Source organism: Spinacia oleracea, chromosome 1, assembly GCF_020520425.1.
Source record: "Spinacia oleracea cultivar Varoflay chromosome 1, BTI_SOV_V1, whole genome shotgun sequence".
NCBI classification, from domain to species: domain Eukaryota; kingdom Viridiplantae; phylum Streptophyta; class Magnoliopsida; order Caryophyllales; family Amaranthaceae; genus Spinacia; species Spinacia oleracea.
The window spans coordinates 122,992,477-123,012,940 of NC_079487.1; the positions used below are offsets into that span (position 1 = coordinate 122,992,477).

Consider the following 20,464-nt stretch of genomic DNA (forward strand, 5'->3'; position numbering starts at 1 on the left):
ATATAAGAAAACAAACAATAAGTAAAGAAACTGAAAATTAATACGGAGTACTCCGTACTTCCTCTATTTCTTTTATTAGCACCATTTTTTTTAAGTAGCCTATTACTTCCAACATTTTCTTTCATAGTATGCCACATGTTTTTTTTTTTTTTTTTTTTTTTTTGTGTTCACATACTAATTGTCCATTTTACTCTTATACATATTTTATATGAAGTATAACGTTTTCTACCTAATTTGTTTCTTATGTATCTCTTAAAAAACAATTGTTTCTTATGTTTATCCCAATACAATTGTCCAAGTAAAAAGACGAAGAAGTAGATTAAAGAGAGAAAACACAATAAATAAATAAATAAATAAAAATTGAATACTCCGGTAAATGTATCCCAGTGGGACCATGGTAAAAGAAAGAGAAGCCATGAAAAAATATTACGGAGTAGAAAATTACTCCGTATCAATATAAAAAGTGATGGACTTATTAAGAAAATAGGGAAGTACTCAGAGCGATGGACTTGTTAATCTTATTGTCCATGAATATATTGTTTTTTTTAAGTAACCCATCAAGGGGGAAATTATATTAAGATATCAGAAGCAGCCACATCTTATTGTCCTTGAATATATTGTTTTTTTGAGGTAGAAACTAGAAATGCATGATTGTCTTTGAATACATTGTTCTTTCAGAGTAGCAATGCATTATTTATTCTTCAAAAGGCATGTCAAAATTGATCCAAACCTCTCTTCTTTTTTTTATAAGGAAAAAATCAGGTTAATCCCTTTGAGAGGGAAAACCTAAATCATCATTTCGGATGATAATGGAAAAATAATGATCAAAAGACGAAAACCATAACGACATAATATATAGAACAAGAGCCCAAAATTGATAAATCCGCCGCTTGATTCGCTTCCCGGTAATAATGAATGACCGAAAATGAAACCAAAATTGATAAATCTCGACTAGCATCCTCAACAAGCCCACTAATCTCCCACGAGACCTGACAAATCTTGTGCATTGAATTGATCACCACCAAGTTAATTTTCCCCTTCAATAATGAGATTTTTGCACCCAATTGCCACCACACTTTTGATTCCTTCTTAAAGTACAGAAGTTTCATCAAATAGGATGGAGTCCTCCGGGTGAAGAGCCTTAATCGGCTTCCGCCACTAACAAAGCTCCCTTGTCAACGCGAATAATAAACATAAACTACCTTTATTGTATTCAAATTCAATAAGAACGACCCATTTATCACCTCTCCAGGCTAGCATATATGGAGTGACATTTAGTATAGACTTTTCACATCCTTTAAATTACATTTAGTATGAATCGAAGGGGGTAGCCTACTAATGCGCATGTACAATTTCACATCCTTAATCATTCTTTTGAAAATATTTCACCCCAAATATGGCAGGCCAGTAAATAATTGCTAGAACAGACTCTGTTACCATTACAGTAAAAAAAAAAACACAGCAAAATGGAAGTTCCAATCTCAGCTTTACAGACCAATAATACCATCCAAAAGTGGACAAAAAACCTATATATGTAATACATGACCATTGTTACAAAAGGACAGTTACTATACTCTGTAAACATCATTAACTTACTGCATCCTCAGTCTTATTCAAAGGCTTCAACAAATACACATTACAGTATAATAAAAACAGTAATTTAAATTCAACCCACCCCATTTTCTCCAAAGGTTAAGGGGTAGTACTACTCTACAAATAGTCTCACTCACCCTAATTTTATCCAACAAAAACAACTGTGTGCTAATATTTCTCCTTGAGGAAACTCCTCTACTACCTTGATGGGAACTGCTCGATCCACTAATTTTATTTATAATCAAAAGGCCGCCTTAATTAATTAAGTTCAATTCCAATGCATGCTCAGAATTTCCTCTGCCTTTCCCGGTCTTTACCGGAAGGGATAGGGATAGGGATAGGCCTGCTGTTCTGCTTGATGAATTGTCTCCTGGCATCTCGTCTGGACTGCGCTAATCTACTATCACGGGCAATTTCCCTTGGCCTCAGTTCATCTGGTCCGATCATATACCGAGACAACTCCTTCAAGTCATTGAATTCACTTGGATTCTGGTTTAACTTGCAAATTATTTTATCAGGAGTTGGTGGAGTGGTCTTCTCTTCTCGTCTAACACTCTCTCTACTCAGGAAGTTAGGTGCAGCATCCTTATTCATACCCTGTGAAGTGTTTTTGACATAAGGGGGGTGTGAAATGACAGAGATATCCTTCCCCTTCCCCTTCTGATTCTGATTCTGATTCTGATTCTGATTCTGATTCTGCAGGGAAGAACCCATTTGTTGTCTTTGAGGTCGATGGATTTCACCTTGGAGGGAGAAATGGGAGCTGTCCATGTTCCTTTGCCCTTGCAATGTCAATGGAATTGGCCCCATAAACCTTGTGTTGGCCACATCACCCTGAAACGACGGGCCAAAAGGCTGAGCTGTGGGAATGGGAACGGAAGCAGGATAACACGGATGATGACGAGAGTTGTTTTCAACGAAGGGCTGCCTTGAGCTACTAGGCCGTACCGCCTTCTGAGGGCCTAAGGACAACCCTGCACTTTGCATTTTTGCTGCATTTTGCATCATGCTCAATAAATGCATAGCAGAAATGGCATCATTGGTATACGGATCAACTGACCCTCCTCCAGAACTTTCTGGATAGCCTCCAATGTTGTTGTAACTGTTTGAGAAATTAAGGTTGTGCTGTTTCCCATAGCTGGTAGAAGCAGGGGAATTGAAGTTTAAAATACTGCCAGAACTCTGATGGTGTAGTTTCCCTTTATTCAGACCATTAGTACTTTGAGAGATCATCTGCGGGTTTGTAATTCCCAAAGGCATGCGACTTGCTACAACAGACGACCATACATGGGAGGCGGCACCAGTTGTAGCATTCTGTCTCGGTGCAGCACAAGGTTGAAGTCTATATGATTCTACTGCTTGGAGAAAACTCGGAGGGTACCTTTGTGTTGTCGCGGACACATTAATATTCCCGTTCCAATTGTTTAAACTCAAATCACATGGAGGGTAAGGGGGACTTTGCTCTTGCCCTTGAGAAAGAGACAAAAACCTTGCAGGAACTTGATTTTCTCTCGGAAGACAACCCGGGGAACCTAGAGGGTTGCGGTTGAAGTCTGAGAAGTGACCCAAATTTCCATTCACCATACAGTTTCTAGCATCAGTAGATGGCGGATTTTGCATGCTGAGAAAATGGGATTGTCCGGTGTTTTTCCATTGCGAACCACTGACTTGGTTATCTCTGATGCATCTTCCAGAATTACCAGAAGGGGTTGGCTGAGTTTGCTTCCCTTTTGGGTCACCTAGATGCCTCTCGTATTGATTTTTAGCCATCAGCTCCACAATATCCATAGGTATATCGTCAGTAACGCCTTGGTCTGTTACTTTGTCATCTGTTGGGATACTATTTATATCAATATCATGTATACGCCCTCGAACTTCATTTGTCTGTACCTTCTGATTCACAACTGAGTTAGGCACCTAGAGGTTACAAAAAATAAATTAAAAATTAGAACATGTATGATAATTACAGAGATATTCTAGACAGCAATTTCACTGAAAACCAACAAACACAAAGGAAAGAATTTGGAACTGAAACCAAAACCAGACCCGTGCTTGTACCAGAATCACCAACTCTACTTTCACTTATAGGCAAACGATAGCCAATCTATACAACAGAGGATGAATCAGTTGGAAAAAGTACATGTGAAAGTTGATCCTGGATATTAAAAGGCTATTTACTGGCTTCTTTTTCACCACATATGTATTACAGCCAACAGAGCTTAAGCGGTAAACTAACTGCATTCCACAGCATAGATAAATTGCACCTTAAAGTTCTAAATTCACGGCAATTGTTCTGCAGCATGGATAGACAGACCTCAGACATGACTAACTTAACACGCAATAACCAAAAAATACAATAGCATAGCAAAAATGCAGAAGCGCTATGACAAAAGTCAGTGGTACAGAAGTAGACATGCAAACCTGCAAACAGATATCCTGTGTCAGAGGACTGCCCTCTTCAGCTTCAGGGATCGCAGATTTCTTCTCCTTCAAACTATTCTTTACATAATTGCTTCTCTCTACATTTCCATTAAATGGATTTCCCGGAGAAGGAGTGCCAACAGAAATAGTACTAAAATCTACACTAGTCTCCCCAACATTATTTATGTTATCTTGATGTTTTCTCGCACTACTAGGCAACGGTTCTGCCTGAAATGAAGGAAGATGTAACCCTTCCTCCCCTGAAGGATCATGAACCTGACAGTGCCTCTTAATAATATAGTTTCTGGGGATAGAATGAACACTTTCAGAATCTTTTTGAACTTGCAGAACAGGGTTTTTATCAGCATTGTCATCTTTTTGGGCGAATTCAAAGTCTTTCGGAGTCTGGTTTTTGCAGGGATTTACAGAACCCACATCCTTTCTTGACTGAGAGGCCTTTCCTCTCTTCTTGGTCATAACTGAGCTTCTCTCAACTAACTGGTCAGAAACAGCACTTTTTTGAGGCAGAATCTCAGAAGTGCTTCCTTTTTCATGACATGCTGATCTAGACATATGCTTCTGTCGATATACTGAAGAAGAACCGACATGGTCGAATTTACTCTTCTTATTCTTCTTCTCAATTACAGGAACTTTAGACTTGCACCGCCTTTTTGCCAAAGCCTTGGAGATAACCTCTGTTGATATATCATCTGAATCAAGTGCATACTCTGAATCAGTTGTCTTCTTGGTTTCATCATTTGAAACCCTGATCTCCACAGATTTTGATCCTTCATCCTGAGAACTCACCTTCCTTCGTTTGACACTCTCATCCAAAGAACTAGCCAATGAAGGATTTCTCTTTCTCCCCCTACCAGAACTTGGGTTTTCTTTCAACCCCAATAATTCACTCAAAAGCCGTACCTTAGGATATTTCCGGCGCTCTGCCCCCAAGTAATCGTCATCATCTTCACAGAATACATCATTACTACTATTTGTGATTATAGCCTCGTTATTTCCATCATACAAAGAAGGTTCTCCACTACACTCATTCAAATCTGGCAAGTTTACTACCCGACTTTTTCTGTCATTGCTAGCTCCATTACCTACTCTAACTACCTCTGCCTCCATATTGTTTGTTGGTGAATCTGCAATGCTGTCCTCTGAAGAAGCTTGTGATTTTTCTCCATAGTTTCCATTGGCATACTCCCCATTATGGTTCACATATTCTTGAGCAGGTCTGACTTCAATTCTACCCACTCTGCTGTCTTTCTGAAGATTTTTGATGACTCCATTTCCATTGCATCTTGATCCAAGTTCAAGTTTATCTGCTGCAAAAGACAATATCATCCTCAATATCACTCATTCACCAGACACCAAATAACAAAAGGGGAAATAAAACTGCTACTGCCTCGAACAAATTATTCAAGAATTCTTTGTGTAATGTGCACTACCTTCACTTTCAGAAGCTATAATGCTAACTTCAATTTCGCCAGTAGTTTGTTGCAGAATTTTCCGACTTGAATCCTTGAGAAAGCCGTTTTCCCAGGCTGAGGAAAAACAAGAGCATACAGTTTAGTTCAAGGTCCCTTTTTCCACTAAATAAAAATTAAGTCTCTCAATAGTAAATGAATCTTCGGAAAGCTTTCCATTCAGTCTGCATAAAAGGGATTATAAATTTTTGACAATTTTAGTCAATAACCAATAAGCCGCGACAGTATAACAGTACGGTTATGGGAATGTACTGTACAATTCAGAGCATACATGAAGTACATTGATATTAGATGAAAAAGGAGTTGAAAGGGTATATGGAAAAAACCTGAGGGTGGTGCAGGCTCATCTTCAACATGAGCTTTGCCTTTCCCTTTAAGATCAGCAACTATATTAATTGGAGTATAATTTCTGTTATCGTTTGAATCGAGAGAGGTACTAGCTTCAGCATTTCCTACTTTAGAAACATTGACCTTTGAGGGTTGCGTTACTAGAGCCAACTGAGCATTCACATTTTCTCCAGGCTTCTGAGCTTCTTTATTATCAGCAATGACACTAGTTTCTGGGACACAACTGTTACACTGCCACCACCGGAATTTGGGAACCACCATAGGAGGCAGCTCGATAGATAGTGGTTCAGTGGAGTCCTTCCGCGAAAAAGGATAGCAAACTTTTGGATCCCTTTTGCGAACTTCTGATACATAACCACTGCAGATAACAGCAGTTGAAACAGTTTGGTTCAGTAATAAGTTTACAACTAAATGCTGACAATGAAGTCTGTTAATGTAACCAAGCTGATGTATGCTAAAAACATACAATCTTACTCTTAAAACAAAACAAAAAGACAATTTGACAGTTGAGTTGAACTTGTCATAAATAGTTTTGTCAGTTTTCAGTAGACATCAGTTACATGCATAAGCATAAGCATTAAACTGAAGATAAAACTACGGGTGAGGCCTGAATCTTACCGTATGGAGAAATGGCTGCACTTTACTTTGACCTCGTTGTGTTTCTCACCAGAAAGGTTATTTAGTGGTAACACATCCATTTGAGCTTGCTGTTTTGTAGACTTGGAAGCAAGATTAGAGACACTTTGCTGATTTAACTCCGCCATAGCGCTTGCCATGTTGGATGGTCAACATACACAAGCTAAACCTTCAGAAGTTTCCTGATACGATCACTATAACACCATGTAAGAGTAGAAAATGTTATGATATTGTAGATTTGTCGTGAAAGCATTTATATCAAATTACTATGACTCCATTCGCATGAAGACTGAACTCAAAAGTTTTGGAATATGTGATAAAGACACAAACCTTTGTATGCTAATTGATCTAAGGCAACTAAAAGATCTTATTGGTATTGATTGAGTCTGAATTGTTAAGCTAAGTAGTCGAGATGTTTTAATAATTGTTGTTTATTAAATGAAGATCACGTAATCAAACAAAAATGGTAGGATATAACTACTCCCAGCTCCTTCCTTGTTTTCAAATCAAAATAAAATCTTGATCCATCATTAGATTACATGTGAACTGAATCTTGTTGGAATTATGAGTCATTGGATTAACTTTTACATGTGTTAAAACTTAAAAGGGTACTCAACCTAAGTTATCCGTTAAAATTGGTTATTATAAACCTAAATGACATCAAAAACCCTCACATGAAATCATGAAATGAATCAAGCTATGATACATCTTAGAAACAAATGAACAACATTTAACTCGAAACACGAAAAGAAAAAGCAAATTGAAAACAAAAGCTAACAAGATGCCATGACCATGAGTTTGAAAATGAAACAAAATGTGTGTCCGGCCCGGCCCCCCCAAAGGCCTCAATTAGTGGCTTGACCTATGAATAGCATTAGTGACATGACAGCGGAGCGCGAACCTCAAAACTTGTGGATGCTATCAAGGCACTCAATCAAAGATTAAAGTTTGAAAGCAATTGAAAAAAAGTACATTAGATTTTTATTTATGATGAACCCAATCAAAATGAATTCAAGTCAAGAAAAAAAAATCCAAACCCTAGATCTCAAATGATAGCAAAGATGTTACCAACCACAACACAATCAATTGAATCCGCTAATTCGCGACATATTAATGTAAGTGATTAATTAACAAACCAACAAATGAAATCAAAAGAAAATCTTCTCCAATTCGATTCGATAAGGTCATTAGGGTTTTGTTCCAATGGAAATGGGATCATTTTGCACATAAAATATAAAAACCACAGAAATATCCAAAATTGAGAACACCCCCCAAAACCCATTTCACACTACAAAGTTTTAGCCTCACAAGTCAGAGAAAGGTATCAACTTTAATACTAGATTATCAAAAAACTTAGGGTTATAACCCAAATACCCAAAAAAATTAAATAAAAAATCTAGGGTTTCCTTCAGAAAATGCTAGTTCATCAATTCTACTAAAATTACATTAATTAGAAATGGGAAGTTTAAAAGTTTATGAGCAAAGAAATACAGGGAATTAATTAACTACCAACTAAAAAAATAGAATTAGTAAAGTTGAAGAAAAATAAGAAGTTAAAAAAAAAAAAGTTGAGCTGAACTAAATTAATAAATAATCATAAAACAAATTGAAGAAAAAAACTGACCTGGGTCGGGTGAGCTCAGAAATGGGGGGAAAAGGACCAGTGGGTCGGGCCTTCGGGCTTGGCTTGGATCTGAAACGACACCGTTTTAAGCTCATCCACCATCTAAAATAGCTGAAAGATGGGAGCTTTTAATCCAGGAGAGAGATGAATCAGAAGTTCATAACTGGGTTGTGTGAATTCGAGGAGAGAGATTTTAATTGCTTAAATTAAAACCCTAAACTTCTTGTAATTTGGATTTGATTTTTGTGGGTTTAATTTGGGGTTGGATGAAAGAGATGAGGTTTCGATTCTCCAAAAGAGGAGAGAGAAAGTGTAGTGAGAGAAAATGGGGAGACTGAAAATGAGAGAGAGAGAGAGAGAGAGAGAGAGAGAGAAAGAGAGAAAAATAAGGGTGTGGGTAAGAGAGAGAGAAAGAGGCTTCTATCCTTTTTTTTATTTTATTTATTTTATTTTTATAGTCTAGTTGATGGTGTTTGTCCTTGAAAGGTGGTTTTGTTGTATTGAACTACACACATCTCTATGCCCATCTAACCCTCCCTTTTCCATCTATTTATACTAAAAAATTATGCTCGATAATTACCTGAACGGTAAGTTATTGTTAGTTCGTCTCATGTCCAACGATCCTATCCAATATGAAACCTAAGATACATTACTATTTTGATGATCGCCGATCAGTTGTTACCTGTACAGATAATATAATGAATTATTGTAAGTTGATCTCACTTATTATGATCATCTCTAATGTGAAACCGATAATATCTTACCATATTTTAAAAAAAAATTAACGTATCATGATATCTTACCATATTAACACCTTTGATCGACTATTCTTCGTAGAAGTACGTTAATTTTTTTTAATTTTTAACATAAATTATTATAAGTTCTTCTACTTAAATTTAAAAATTAAAAAAAATGAAATTACGGAATTTTTTTATTTGTTGATAAGACATGACATGTCTATTGTCTAAAATGTATCATACCATACATGTTTTAGAGAGAGAGGGGAGAAAAGGAGAAAGAAAGGGAAAAGAAAGGCATCTACTATTTAATTTTCTATCTCTATCTGGCTATACTACAGTGCTAGCTTAGCTAGTGCGTTCTTATCACAATCCATTTAATGTTTTTCTTTTTTCAAAATAATAATAATATTTTAAGAAAAAGTAAAAATAAGGAAGAAAAAATGTTGGAAAACCCTAGAAATTGGGATCCACGCGCCATCTTGTCAGAGGTTTGGCATTAGATGCCATACATCCCCCACAAATCTGGAATATTATTGGAGCGTGTAATGCACGTGGGTATGTTGTAAGGGGATTAAGGTATGGGAAAAAAGTTGAGTTGGTTTGTCCCACCAACCCTAGATATTTAAGGTAAAAAAACCCTAAATTTGTGGCAAGTGAAATCTAACCCTAAAACCTGGGGCCTTTAAAGGTGGTGGGGGAATAAATTATAGGGTAATTTTTAAAAAATTTACTTTTTATTTTTATTTATAGTATTATTTTAGGGGTAAAAAAAAGTGAAGAGTGAAAATTATTTTTTGAGAAACAAAAAAGTGGGGAAAAGTATAAGGTAAAGGTAGGCTAACTATTTGCATGTGCTAAGTGCATAGTAATTCGGAACTCTTAATTACAAATGTGGTAATGATGTACAAATGTGGGTTTCATTTCAAATTTGGGTTTTATTTTAGGTGGAGAACTAGTTACACACTTACACGCATAATATGGGAAAGAATTACTAGCCAGGTTGTTAGAAATATTGGAGTAACATGAGACATGACTATGGATGAATATACAGAACAAGAAAATTAAATGAAAAGGCGCGTTTCAGCGAGATATACGCGTCTTTTAAAGTTTATGGAAAGAAATCATCCAAGGACGTATAAGCTAAGAAATCATGAAAAAAAAATCAACTATGTACATATATTGATATACACGAATTTTACCTCTAACTAATCTGCCAGGTAAAGTTTACGTTGTAACAAAAAAATTATTGCGTGATTTCATTAAAAGTTATTTTGGCAATATTAATAATTAGAGTGAGAATTGTGAAATAATCTCAAGGGATTCAATTCGCAATCTTGGATAAGAATGATCTGTTTTAGTAATTTAAAGAAAAAAGTGAAGTAAATCAAATATGAATAAATCCGTGTTGATTCGGGGTTCTGTACCTACTACACATCTATACATATCTAAATACTACGTATATGTTACGCGTTTATCATTCAATTAACCTTATTTTTAGTTGAAAAACCAAATACCTACAATTGATACTATATATAATAATTACGGAGTACTATATTATTCGGAAAAGACATAGAACTACTAGTAAAAAGACATGTAAGTTATTAATTACTCCATGCACTTTCATCAAGTTAGTATAATACGTGGTATTAATTAGTGTGTATAAGTTTTATCAAGTTCTTGTAATACAGTACTACGTACGTAGTACTCCGTACTTATTAGTGAAACGATCCCTTAAATACGTGTTAATAGTACGTTGTACACGTGTACACAATATTAAACCTTACAAAAAAATTAAAATGGAATGCCATGCATGCATACATGATACATGCGCGCATATAGGTCAAATAATAACAATCTATAACTAATTAGTGATTCGATCGCATGAGTTAATTGATACGGTATTCATCTATTAAACTATGAGATACTGTGATCTTACCACTTCAAGCAGATGCTTTGTATACGAGTATATGTACCAATTGAGGTTGACATGAGTGGTTAAGGGTTTTTTGCTCCTTAATCAAGGTGTCGAGTACGAGCCTTGAGTATGGAAAAAATCTCAACTGGGAGGAATGTTGCCCATCGAGGTACCCATGCAAACTCCAGCGGGAGATTAGTCTCCTCATAATAGAACCAACTAATATATACGAGTATATATTACGTAGTACTCAGTCCGTTTTATGTTACATAATTGTTAATGTGCTGGTTTAATTAATCGATGTTATCATATACGGAGTACCTTTTTGCAATCATAATTACATAAACTCAAATCATTCTACAGTATGTTTTTAATTCGGTTTGTTTCATTAAGATCTACAAGAAAATTATGAAGGGTGAATAAAAATAAGTGGATAGGTATGAATCCCAACTTTTAAAATTAATGCTCGTATGTTATTAGGTGTAATAATGTAAGTACTCACATTATTACATACCCGAATCCAAGTAGTAACTTTTTTTGGACTCGGGTATGTAATAATGTAACTTGAAGAACTTTAAATTAATATTATGTGGAGTACTATATATTAGGATCGATATAATCTTGTTAGAGAAGTCAACCATGACTATTTAAATTCCTTCCTTTTTCATACTGGATCGGGCTAGACTGTTTGGTTATTACAGAATGATAAAGCACTTATTAAGTGACCCAAATCTGAAGGCACGTAATATACTCCGAATCTAACGTTAGATTACAACTACTGCAATAACCGTGGGTTGGGTCACTTAGTGCAGGTAAAATCATTAGTTCTACTCAATTGCTACTCCCTCCGTCCTTTAATATTTGCACCGCTTTCCGTTTCGGGTCGTCCCTTAATACTTACACCGCTTCTATGAATGGAAATTTATACCAATATTATATTATTTCTCACACATACTTACTAACCCCACCTACACCCCTATTCTCTACAAAAAATCATTTAAAAATTCACACCCCCACTCACCACTCCCCACCTCTTATACATTTCCCACTAACTATATTAAAAAATACCTCACTATCAATTCAAATTAATAAGTCAATTCAAATGTAACACCCATTAAATTAATAAGTCAATTCAAATGTATTAAACTCCACACCGGTCAAACCGGTGCGAGTATTAAGGGACGGAGGGAGTACTTTGCTAGTGGTTACGTACTTTGTAATTTAGCTGGCTAGCAAAAATGTAAGCTACAAAAAATTGTTCCATTAACAACGGGAGATTATGTCACTAAGAGCCAATAATGACGGGATTTCCGATTGCGAAGCCGTCATTAAAGGGGGGCCTTCATTGATGAAAAATCTCATTGTTATTCGTCGTAAAAGACATTTGCTACGGTTGTTACCGTCTTTATTTAATTGTTAGCTCTGTTGCAAAAGACATTTGCAACAGGATTTTTTGCCCGTCATTAGTAACTCAAATTCAAATAGTGATATTACGTACTTTGTCCGTACTAAAATAGTTGTAATAACATTGAGATCTAAATTATACTCCCTCTGTCCTGCAATACCCGCACGGTTTGACTTTTTGCACTATTCACATAATTTACTTTGACCCTATTTTATTTATAGCATATGAAAAAAAGTGTTAGCATATAATATATTGTTGCCTTCATCTTAATATATATTTTCAAAATATTAATATTTCATTAGTTTTTATAATATTTAATTGAAGATATTGCTGGTCAAAACTGCGCATTGACAAGCGTGTCCAGTCCAACCGTTGCGAGTATTCCGAGATGCAAGAAGTACAAACCAGTAATGTGACAACTAAAAATTGTACCACCCAATAGTACTAAGTATGTTATGAATACTAGTCTACTAAAAAGGGGGGATCGACCCATCCAATCAAACATACAACACATACCTAATTTTCTAACTAACTGAAGGACTTGAATTAAAATAGGACACACAAAAACAACATTTATAGAAAGAAATTTTCATAAACGGTTGGACCACGTACAAACACTACTGGAATTTGGATTAAATGAAAATTTAATAATGACGGGTCAAAAAACCCGTCATAAAAGCCTTTTGCGACGACGCTAACAAGTAACAATCAAATAAAGGCGGAAACAACTGTCGCAAATATCTTTTACGTTGGCTGACGGTGGGATATTTTATCAATGACGAAACTCTTTTATGACGGGTTCACGACAAGAAATTCTGCCACTATTGTCTTTCAGAGACGAGATCTTCCGTCTCTAATGTTACAATTTCTTGTAATGAAAGGTATAATGCATGTATAATAGATGTATAGTACTCCGTATACAGTTGGATCACATACAAATGTACGATGTACGTATAGTCGACACATAGTATAGAGTAAATAAACTCGGGTCACCAATTGTGCCCCACACATGGATTGGTTCAATGTTTTAGGTTAGAACCGTAAAAGTATATTTATGGAGATTAAAAGATATGATGATCGAGCTTATTGTAAATATAAATATAATTAAGGGACGTGGTCCACTCATATACACTGCCCAAAAAAAAAAATTGTTTGTCTATAGAGGAATAAATTATATTGATGACGAAATACATCGCTATCGACTCGAATTTGATGTCAATTGTCTAGAGATCGATCCTCGTCGTTGGCTCCACTTGATGGATTTTCCCATATCTCCATCTTAGGCGGATTCCCTGATGTTGCGATAATACAAAATTAGAACAAACTTACTTGATTGAAAAATGAATATATGGAACAGTTGTTGTTACGTGTACACTTAATATCCTAAAAGATGATTATGTGCTACCTAAATAATAATTGGTCAGTCTTTCATAAAGGCAAATTAATCCAACAGTTACGTAATTAAACCAGCAATTCCTTTATAACAGGTATTCAACCAAAAAGCCGGGTACCAAAAAGAACATGGAAAGCCCACAAACACAACCCACGCCCGCACATCACATTCCCCGAGCCCCGACCCGGCCGACACACATGTTATGTGTACATCCATACCACTCTCGCACTTTCTCAAACAAGAGTTACACCCTCAACCAAATATATAAATAAAGAGGAAAGAAAACATTCTTTCAATGTGAGACAATATTACTAATCACTTTTTTTACACTATTTTCTTTTATCCTTCCTAGCCAAGAACTTACAACCCCTTATCCTTGCCAACAAAAAAAAAAGTCAATTAATTTGGCTTAAAACTACTTAGTAGTTAGGACTCAGAACTAGGGAAGGGCATGGGACGGATCTGGGGCGGGTCCAGTGAGATCCAGACCCGCCCCAGATTCATTGGATCTGAAGAATTCAGACTCTTACCCGGATCCAATGGGTCTGATGGGTCTTGGGTGTAAAATGGGTCGTGATATTTTATTAATTTTATTTTTTTTGTCACTAAATTACATTCTAGACAAGTAATTCGACCATCATTTTTCATCACATTTGTGTATAAATATCATAAGTTATTATATGTTACTTCTCGTACAATCTTATGTAAAAAAAATGTGCCTAAAAATAAGTTAAATTAATATATTTTGTTATTTTATTAATTAATGGATCTATGGGTTGAATATGGACCGGATCTGAGTCTAAAAGCATTGGACCCAAGCCTAGACCCGTTTATTAACACATGTACCCCAAATCCGCCCCAGATCTAATAGATCTAACAAATTTAGACCTAAATCAAAATGAAACGGGTCCAATAGAGTCTGAGCCGGGTCCAGACCCATGTCCATCCCTACTCAAAACTAATACCCTCAGCTCGAACTACTTTTTTTTAAAAATAGTACGGGGTAGTTTTCATCTCTGATTGACGCGTGTTGGTGAGAGAAGTAAAGGCAGCTAAATAATAATGGGCCCGTCCGTCCACACATATCGGAGATAAGTAATACGGAGTAACAACGAAAAGGGGGGAAAAACACCGAGTATAAACTTACTTCGTTAAAGAAAAAAACGGTGAGTATAAACTTACTTCGTTAAAAAAAGATAGCTGCTATAATCAAGATCGAGGTTATTTAAACTTGTTATTTACATTTTCAGATTCAAATCATATACTTACTCCGTTCCGAAAATATCGCACCATTTGTATTTTACTCTATTTACACTACGACTTTGACTATTTTTTTTGATTCGTACGTAAGAAAATTTTAGTTATGTGGGATCATGTTAGATTCGTATCAATATATATTTTCTAAATATTAATTTTTTATAATTTTTACTTCCACACGATTTGAGATATATATTAAAAGTCAAAGTAATGGTTAGAGAAGTAAAAGTCAACCATAGTGCGATATTTTCGGAACGGAAAAAGTATTAAGTTACGAATTATAACCTCACTTTAAAGTTTTGTAGAATGAAGTACTAAATAGTACTCCCTCCGAACCTAAATGTTATTCCCGTTTGTCATTTTACGCGGTTATTGAGGAAAAAGAAACATTATAAGATTAACTATTATTAATGTAGTTTTATGGGGAATTGTTGCTTTTTTATTCCATTTTCACAAGAAAACAAAATAGTTGAACCAGTAGAATTTAAGGAATAAAAATGCCAACTCATTAATCCATCCAAACTTAAACCAATCAATGAGACTACAAGGTTTTTTATTGATAAACCAATAGAATTACAAAGTTCAAATTACAAGGAAGAGATTAAAAAGGAAATAAAAGAAATGAGAAGATTATTTTGGGACACTAAAAAAGGAAACGGGAATAACATTTAGATTCGAAGGGAGTAAATATTAGTCAAAAGACACTAGAACTAGCTCCGGATGTATGATCACTCTAAAGCATATATTTTCTGTAATTGAAGAAAACCGGACTACTCATTTTTATATATTTGTGACAAATAACAGATAATTAATCTTTATGATACGCGATTACTCGTCAAACAGAAATTAAATAACTCTGTATTTGTTATATAATTATATTAAGCTAAGCACATCATTCTTTTTTTTTTTTTTCAATGTACGATTATCGTCATTTTATTCATCCTCCTCTTAGAATATATTCCACCATAGTTAAAACATGGATACATATGTTATGTCTCATAATAAAGTTAATTCAAGGTATCTCAGCTGGAGGAAGTATAAATCAATGTTTGATATGTATTTCAAAATACATATCACCCCTATTTTGAAAATGGCATCCGTTTTTGAAAAATGGCATAGATTTTTGAAAAATGGCATCGATTTTTGAAAAATGGCATCTGTTTTGAAAAATGGGATATGTTCTTTGAAAAAAGTCACATGTTTAATGTTTGTTTTATCCCTATTTTGTCGTTTAATGGGGATATGTATCTTGAAATACATACGGAGTATCAGATATTGGCCTCTCTGTCCTCATCAAAGCTGAACCTGACCTAGTAGGTTCAAGGTATCAAACATGGAATTATTGCTTCTGCAAAAGTCGGAGACGATTTACTCAGATTGTACATATGATTATCGATATTGTTATCCGGACTATCTCTCAATCTCCAATTACAGCAATAATAATTATTAATAGATTAAATATCTTAATTATAACTAGCTTTTGATCCTATTCAATGACCGGGAAGTTATATATTGGTTGTTAAGCCGTCTTTAGGTAGTTGTACTCTCTCTGTCTCTTTTTATTATTTATTTATTCTATTTAGGGTTTATCATTTTGTTATTTACATTGAAAATCTTTCATTTTATATTATCACATAATTAACCTTAATATAACCAATTACATTATTTGGGTATTTAATTTTTCACATTTTAATTTCCCATTGATGTATTAAATCTTTCACACTTTCTTAATGCCAAAATTTGGATAATAGTGAAAACATTATAAATAAACGTAATTTGTATTGTTTAAATAAAAAAGTAAAATAAATCTCAATCTATATTTATTAGTCGTTAAATCGCGTGCATACGCGTAAAGAGCAAAACAGGATGGAGGGAATAATTCTTAATTTTGAGCGACTAATGGGAACGGGTAATTATTGATCCTATGAATCAGGATCCGGTGAGAACCACGTCCTAAATTAAAAACTAAGAACCTATTTATTGGGCCGTTAGATCATCATACCTGATGGTCTAAATGATTCTCGTATAATGACATTTCTGTAATTACGAAACTTTTCCAGCTGGTTTCCATTTTTTTAATTTCTAAGAAATTTTATTTACTTTTTTACCAATTTTATTTACTTTTAATGTTAAATTAATGTAAACTTAATCAAATCAATATTTAATAAAAGATATTGAAATGTTAAAAATGTCAATGATGGTGCTTATGGAGTTATGGGTTATTAAATGTGTTTTCTTCCTTAAAAGTTTAAAGCGTCACCTATAAGATTTTATATTTGGTTATTTACTTTTGAGTCAGTATAATTTACTTTTAAGAGACAAAAATACTCCGTAATTTTTAGTCTCACTATGGAATTCAGATTTGCTTCTAATTAAAAATGGTCTGTTTTATACTAGCTTACATTCCACCTAAAAATAAAATTATCAACCAACTTATTTATAAATTTCTCATACATTTACTTTTCTCCTAAATCCTAATCCTATAGAGTAATGTCAAAGTTCAACCAAACAATCACTTTATTTTTACTCGCTCAATAAGTCCATACTTGTGAAAATTGTCTTATGCCCTCCGTCGTAAGGGAATAAAACATTAAAATAAAATAAAATAAAATAAAATAAAATAAAATCTCTCAATCTCTTACTATACCACAAACTAGAAAAGTTTATCGTATTAATTCAGAATCCAAAATGTACGACCCTGCTTTATTTTACTTTGCCCAAGACCGAGTCAGTACTGAGTCTGCAACTTTGACCCGGTCTTGACCCACCCACCCATCATTCCAAAACCCCTGAGCTGAACCGGACTTTGACTCGGAACCTAACTAGCCAACTACCAAAACCCAGATCGGAGCGAGTCGAGCAGGAATACAATCAACCGAGTTACTGACTCGTTTTGTAGGGTAAAGGTACCAGTTTTCACCACAACAGTACAGTAGATTTTGTAACAGTCGTCTCACAGTGAGTCTGTCGCAATAATAGTGATGCCATAAAACGCTGTCATTCTTAAAACAACCGGGGCCCACTTTTTGTCAGAACGTTACTAATTTTTGACACGCTTCAAGATATATCCATTTTTTCAAATACAGTATATCTATCTTTTTAACAAGCATAAATGGTTTTTTACAAATTAAAATTGATATTTTACCACCTAAAAAATAATTAAACACTTATTTTTACAATTTGAAAATAGATAAAATAGATAAATCTTTTTGTGGATCCCACTAATTTTATTTTTCTCCAAATTTTTACACTCCCTCTCCGATTTTCTTTAACTCTTTCACCTTTATCTTTTAACAAAATGTCTTGTGCGCACAAGGTGTACAATAAATTTATTGTATACCAAGATAACTTTAACCCATTTTTTCGTAACTTTAACCTAGTTTTGATTAACTTTTATATTAGTAAAAAAAAAATCAATAGATAAATATTTTAAAGGGTTAAATGATTAATTTTATACATTATTAGTTAGTTTGAAGAAATAAGTTTTACTAAAATGAAAAAATTTCTCACTGAAAAATAGATAACTTTTACATATATATGCTTAACTTTTAAGCATTTTGAGTTAACTTTTACTCCGGTGTACAATATTTATTGTACACCCATTGTAAATAAGAATTTGTGATCTTTTAATTATCATTGAATTTTGTCAATTTTGTGAATTAATGGGAGAAAAAATTATGTGAATTCATAGAAAAGAAGAAAGAGGAGGAATAGAAGGGAAGAAAAGTAAATATCGAAAATATAACAGTTATTGTGGTCTCCCACATAAAAAGTTTCATCTATTTTTCTATTTTTCAAGTGGTAAAAAATAAGCTTTAATTATTTTTTCTAGGTGGTAAAATATGAGATTTAGTTTTTAGTTGGTAAAAATAATTTTTTTTTATTTTTAAAGTTTTTAAGGTGGTGAAAATTAATTTTTCTTTTTAACAATGCATAATTTCATCCTTTATGCTACCTTCATCCTTAAAAGATGACCCCATTGCAATGAATTCTCATTAACCTAAAGAACAATATAGTCATATGGGGTATTATTAGATTCGTTTTCAATATATATTTTTGGAATATTACCTCTAATAATTTTTATGCATGTAGACCTTAAGATATTTACGTTTTAAGTCATACCTTGGAGACTGTGAAAAAGTCAAAGGGGACCATCACTACAAAATAATCATTTTATAGAGACGAGAAATTTCGTCTCTATATAGTCCAAATCCGTCTCAAAATGATGCTTAGAGACGGATTTGAGACGAAAGTAGGGCGTCTCCATAGAGGGCGTCTCAAAAAAATTTAAGACGGAATTCTTGCAAATCCATTACAAATTTGAGACGGAATTTTTGAAACTCTATATACAATTCCATCTCAATTTTAATTTATAGACGAAATTTAGTAATCCGTTCAATTTTGAGACGTTTATTGTATCCATCTCTAATTGATACATAATTTTGTAGTGCATATTTAGGAACATATATATGGTGAAAGTATAATAATTGAGATGAATCTAATTCTCACTTATTATATACGGAAGTATAAATCATAAAATGTAGTCAAATTGAATTAGGTGAACAGTGCAAAGTTATAAACTTTGCAACTTCACGGTAAAAGTGAACGGAAAAAGTATTATAATTATTTAAAATAAGCCGAATTATTGTAAAAGACAAAATTATCCAACCTATAACAACAAACATATTACAGACTACAGAGTACTCCATCTGTCCCTATTTGTTTTCCCCATATGCCATTTTAATCCGTCCCAAAAGATTTCCTCTTTATTATAAATGATCATGAGACCACAACTTTAGAGTATGGTGAATAAAACGCATTAGTTTGGTGTTCAAAAAAGAGAAGTGAATAAAAAATAATAAAAGAAGTAGGAGATGATCGAGTGAGAAAGACAGAGAGAGGATGAAACCAAAGAAAATTTTGTGTTCATGAACACCAAATGGAAAACAAAACTCTTGTGTGCAAAGCTTGACATGTGTCATATGGGGACAAAAATTATTGATTTCAAAAAAAAAAATGCAATGTGATTCCAATAACCTAGATTTGTCGTGTTAAATATACATAACAATTGCAAATTTACAATGTCCATAAAATTAATATTACAACTCAAAAAAAAAGTATTTATTTTTTATAATCTATAAATAGACATCAATATTGATCCACTTTTGATCAAGAAAAATATTTAATTTTCCTCTCTTGTTTAATTTTTTTTGTTGTTAATTATAAATTTAATCAATAAGTCACTAACTTAATTACTAACGATTAATTACACCAATAACAATTTAATTATATCACTACAAGAAATTGTACTATTAACGACGGGAAATCCAGTCGCGAAAGGCCAATAATAGTTGATTAACGACGGGATTTCCTGTCGTGAACCCGTCATAAAAGGGGGCCGTCGTTAATAGAAATCCCGTCGTAAAACCGTCGTAAACCCGTCGTAAAAGACATTTGCGACGGTTATTCCCGTCATTGTTGGGTGTAAGCCCCGTCGCAAAAGCCTTTTGCGACGGGATTTTTAACCCGTCGTAATTAGGTTGTCGTTAAAGATACAAATTCTTGAAATGTATACTTATCCATAATAATATCACGACATACAAATGTAGGTGAGGTATGAATGATGTACTTCGGAGATAGAT

General features: G+C 34.0%; 1 protein-coding gene across 3 annotated transcripts; it reads right to left on the reverse strand.

The window, feature by feature from the left end:
• Nucleotides 1-1,415: 1,415 nt before the first annotated feature.
• On the reverse strand, nt 1,416-8,531 carry LOC110775225 (protein EMBRYONIC FLOWER 1). 3 transcript variants are annotated; one of them, XM_021979834.2, is made up of 6 exons: nt 8,113-8,531; nt 6,471-6,670; nt 5,831-6,210; nt 5,466-5,561; nt 4,015-5,342; nt 1,416-3,510 (listed from the first exon to the last, which is right to left on the reverse strand). In XM_021979834.2, the coding sequence occupies exons 2-6, from the start codon at nt 6,626-6,628 to the stop codon at nt 1,879-1,881; spliced, it is 3,594 nt and encodes a 1,197-aa protein (XP_021835526.2). In that variant the 5' UTR covers nt 6,629-6,670; nt 8,113-8,531; the 3' UTR covers nt 1,416-1,878. The 3 variants fall into 3 exon arrangements, with proteins under 3 accessions (XP_021835526.2, XP_021835534.2, XP_021835518.2); XM_021979842.2 differs by having other exon boundaries at nt 4,015-5,339; nt 6,471-6,682; nt 8,113-8,529; XM_021979826.2 differs by having other exon boundaries at nt 6,471-6,682; nt 8,113-8,529.
• Between the last annotated feature and the right edge of the window lie 11,933 nt (nt 8,532-20,464).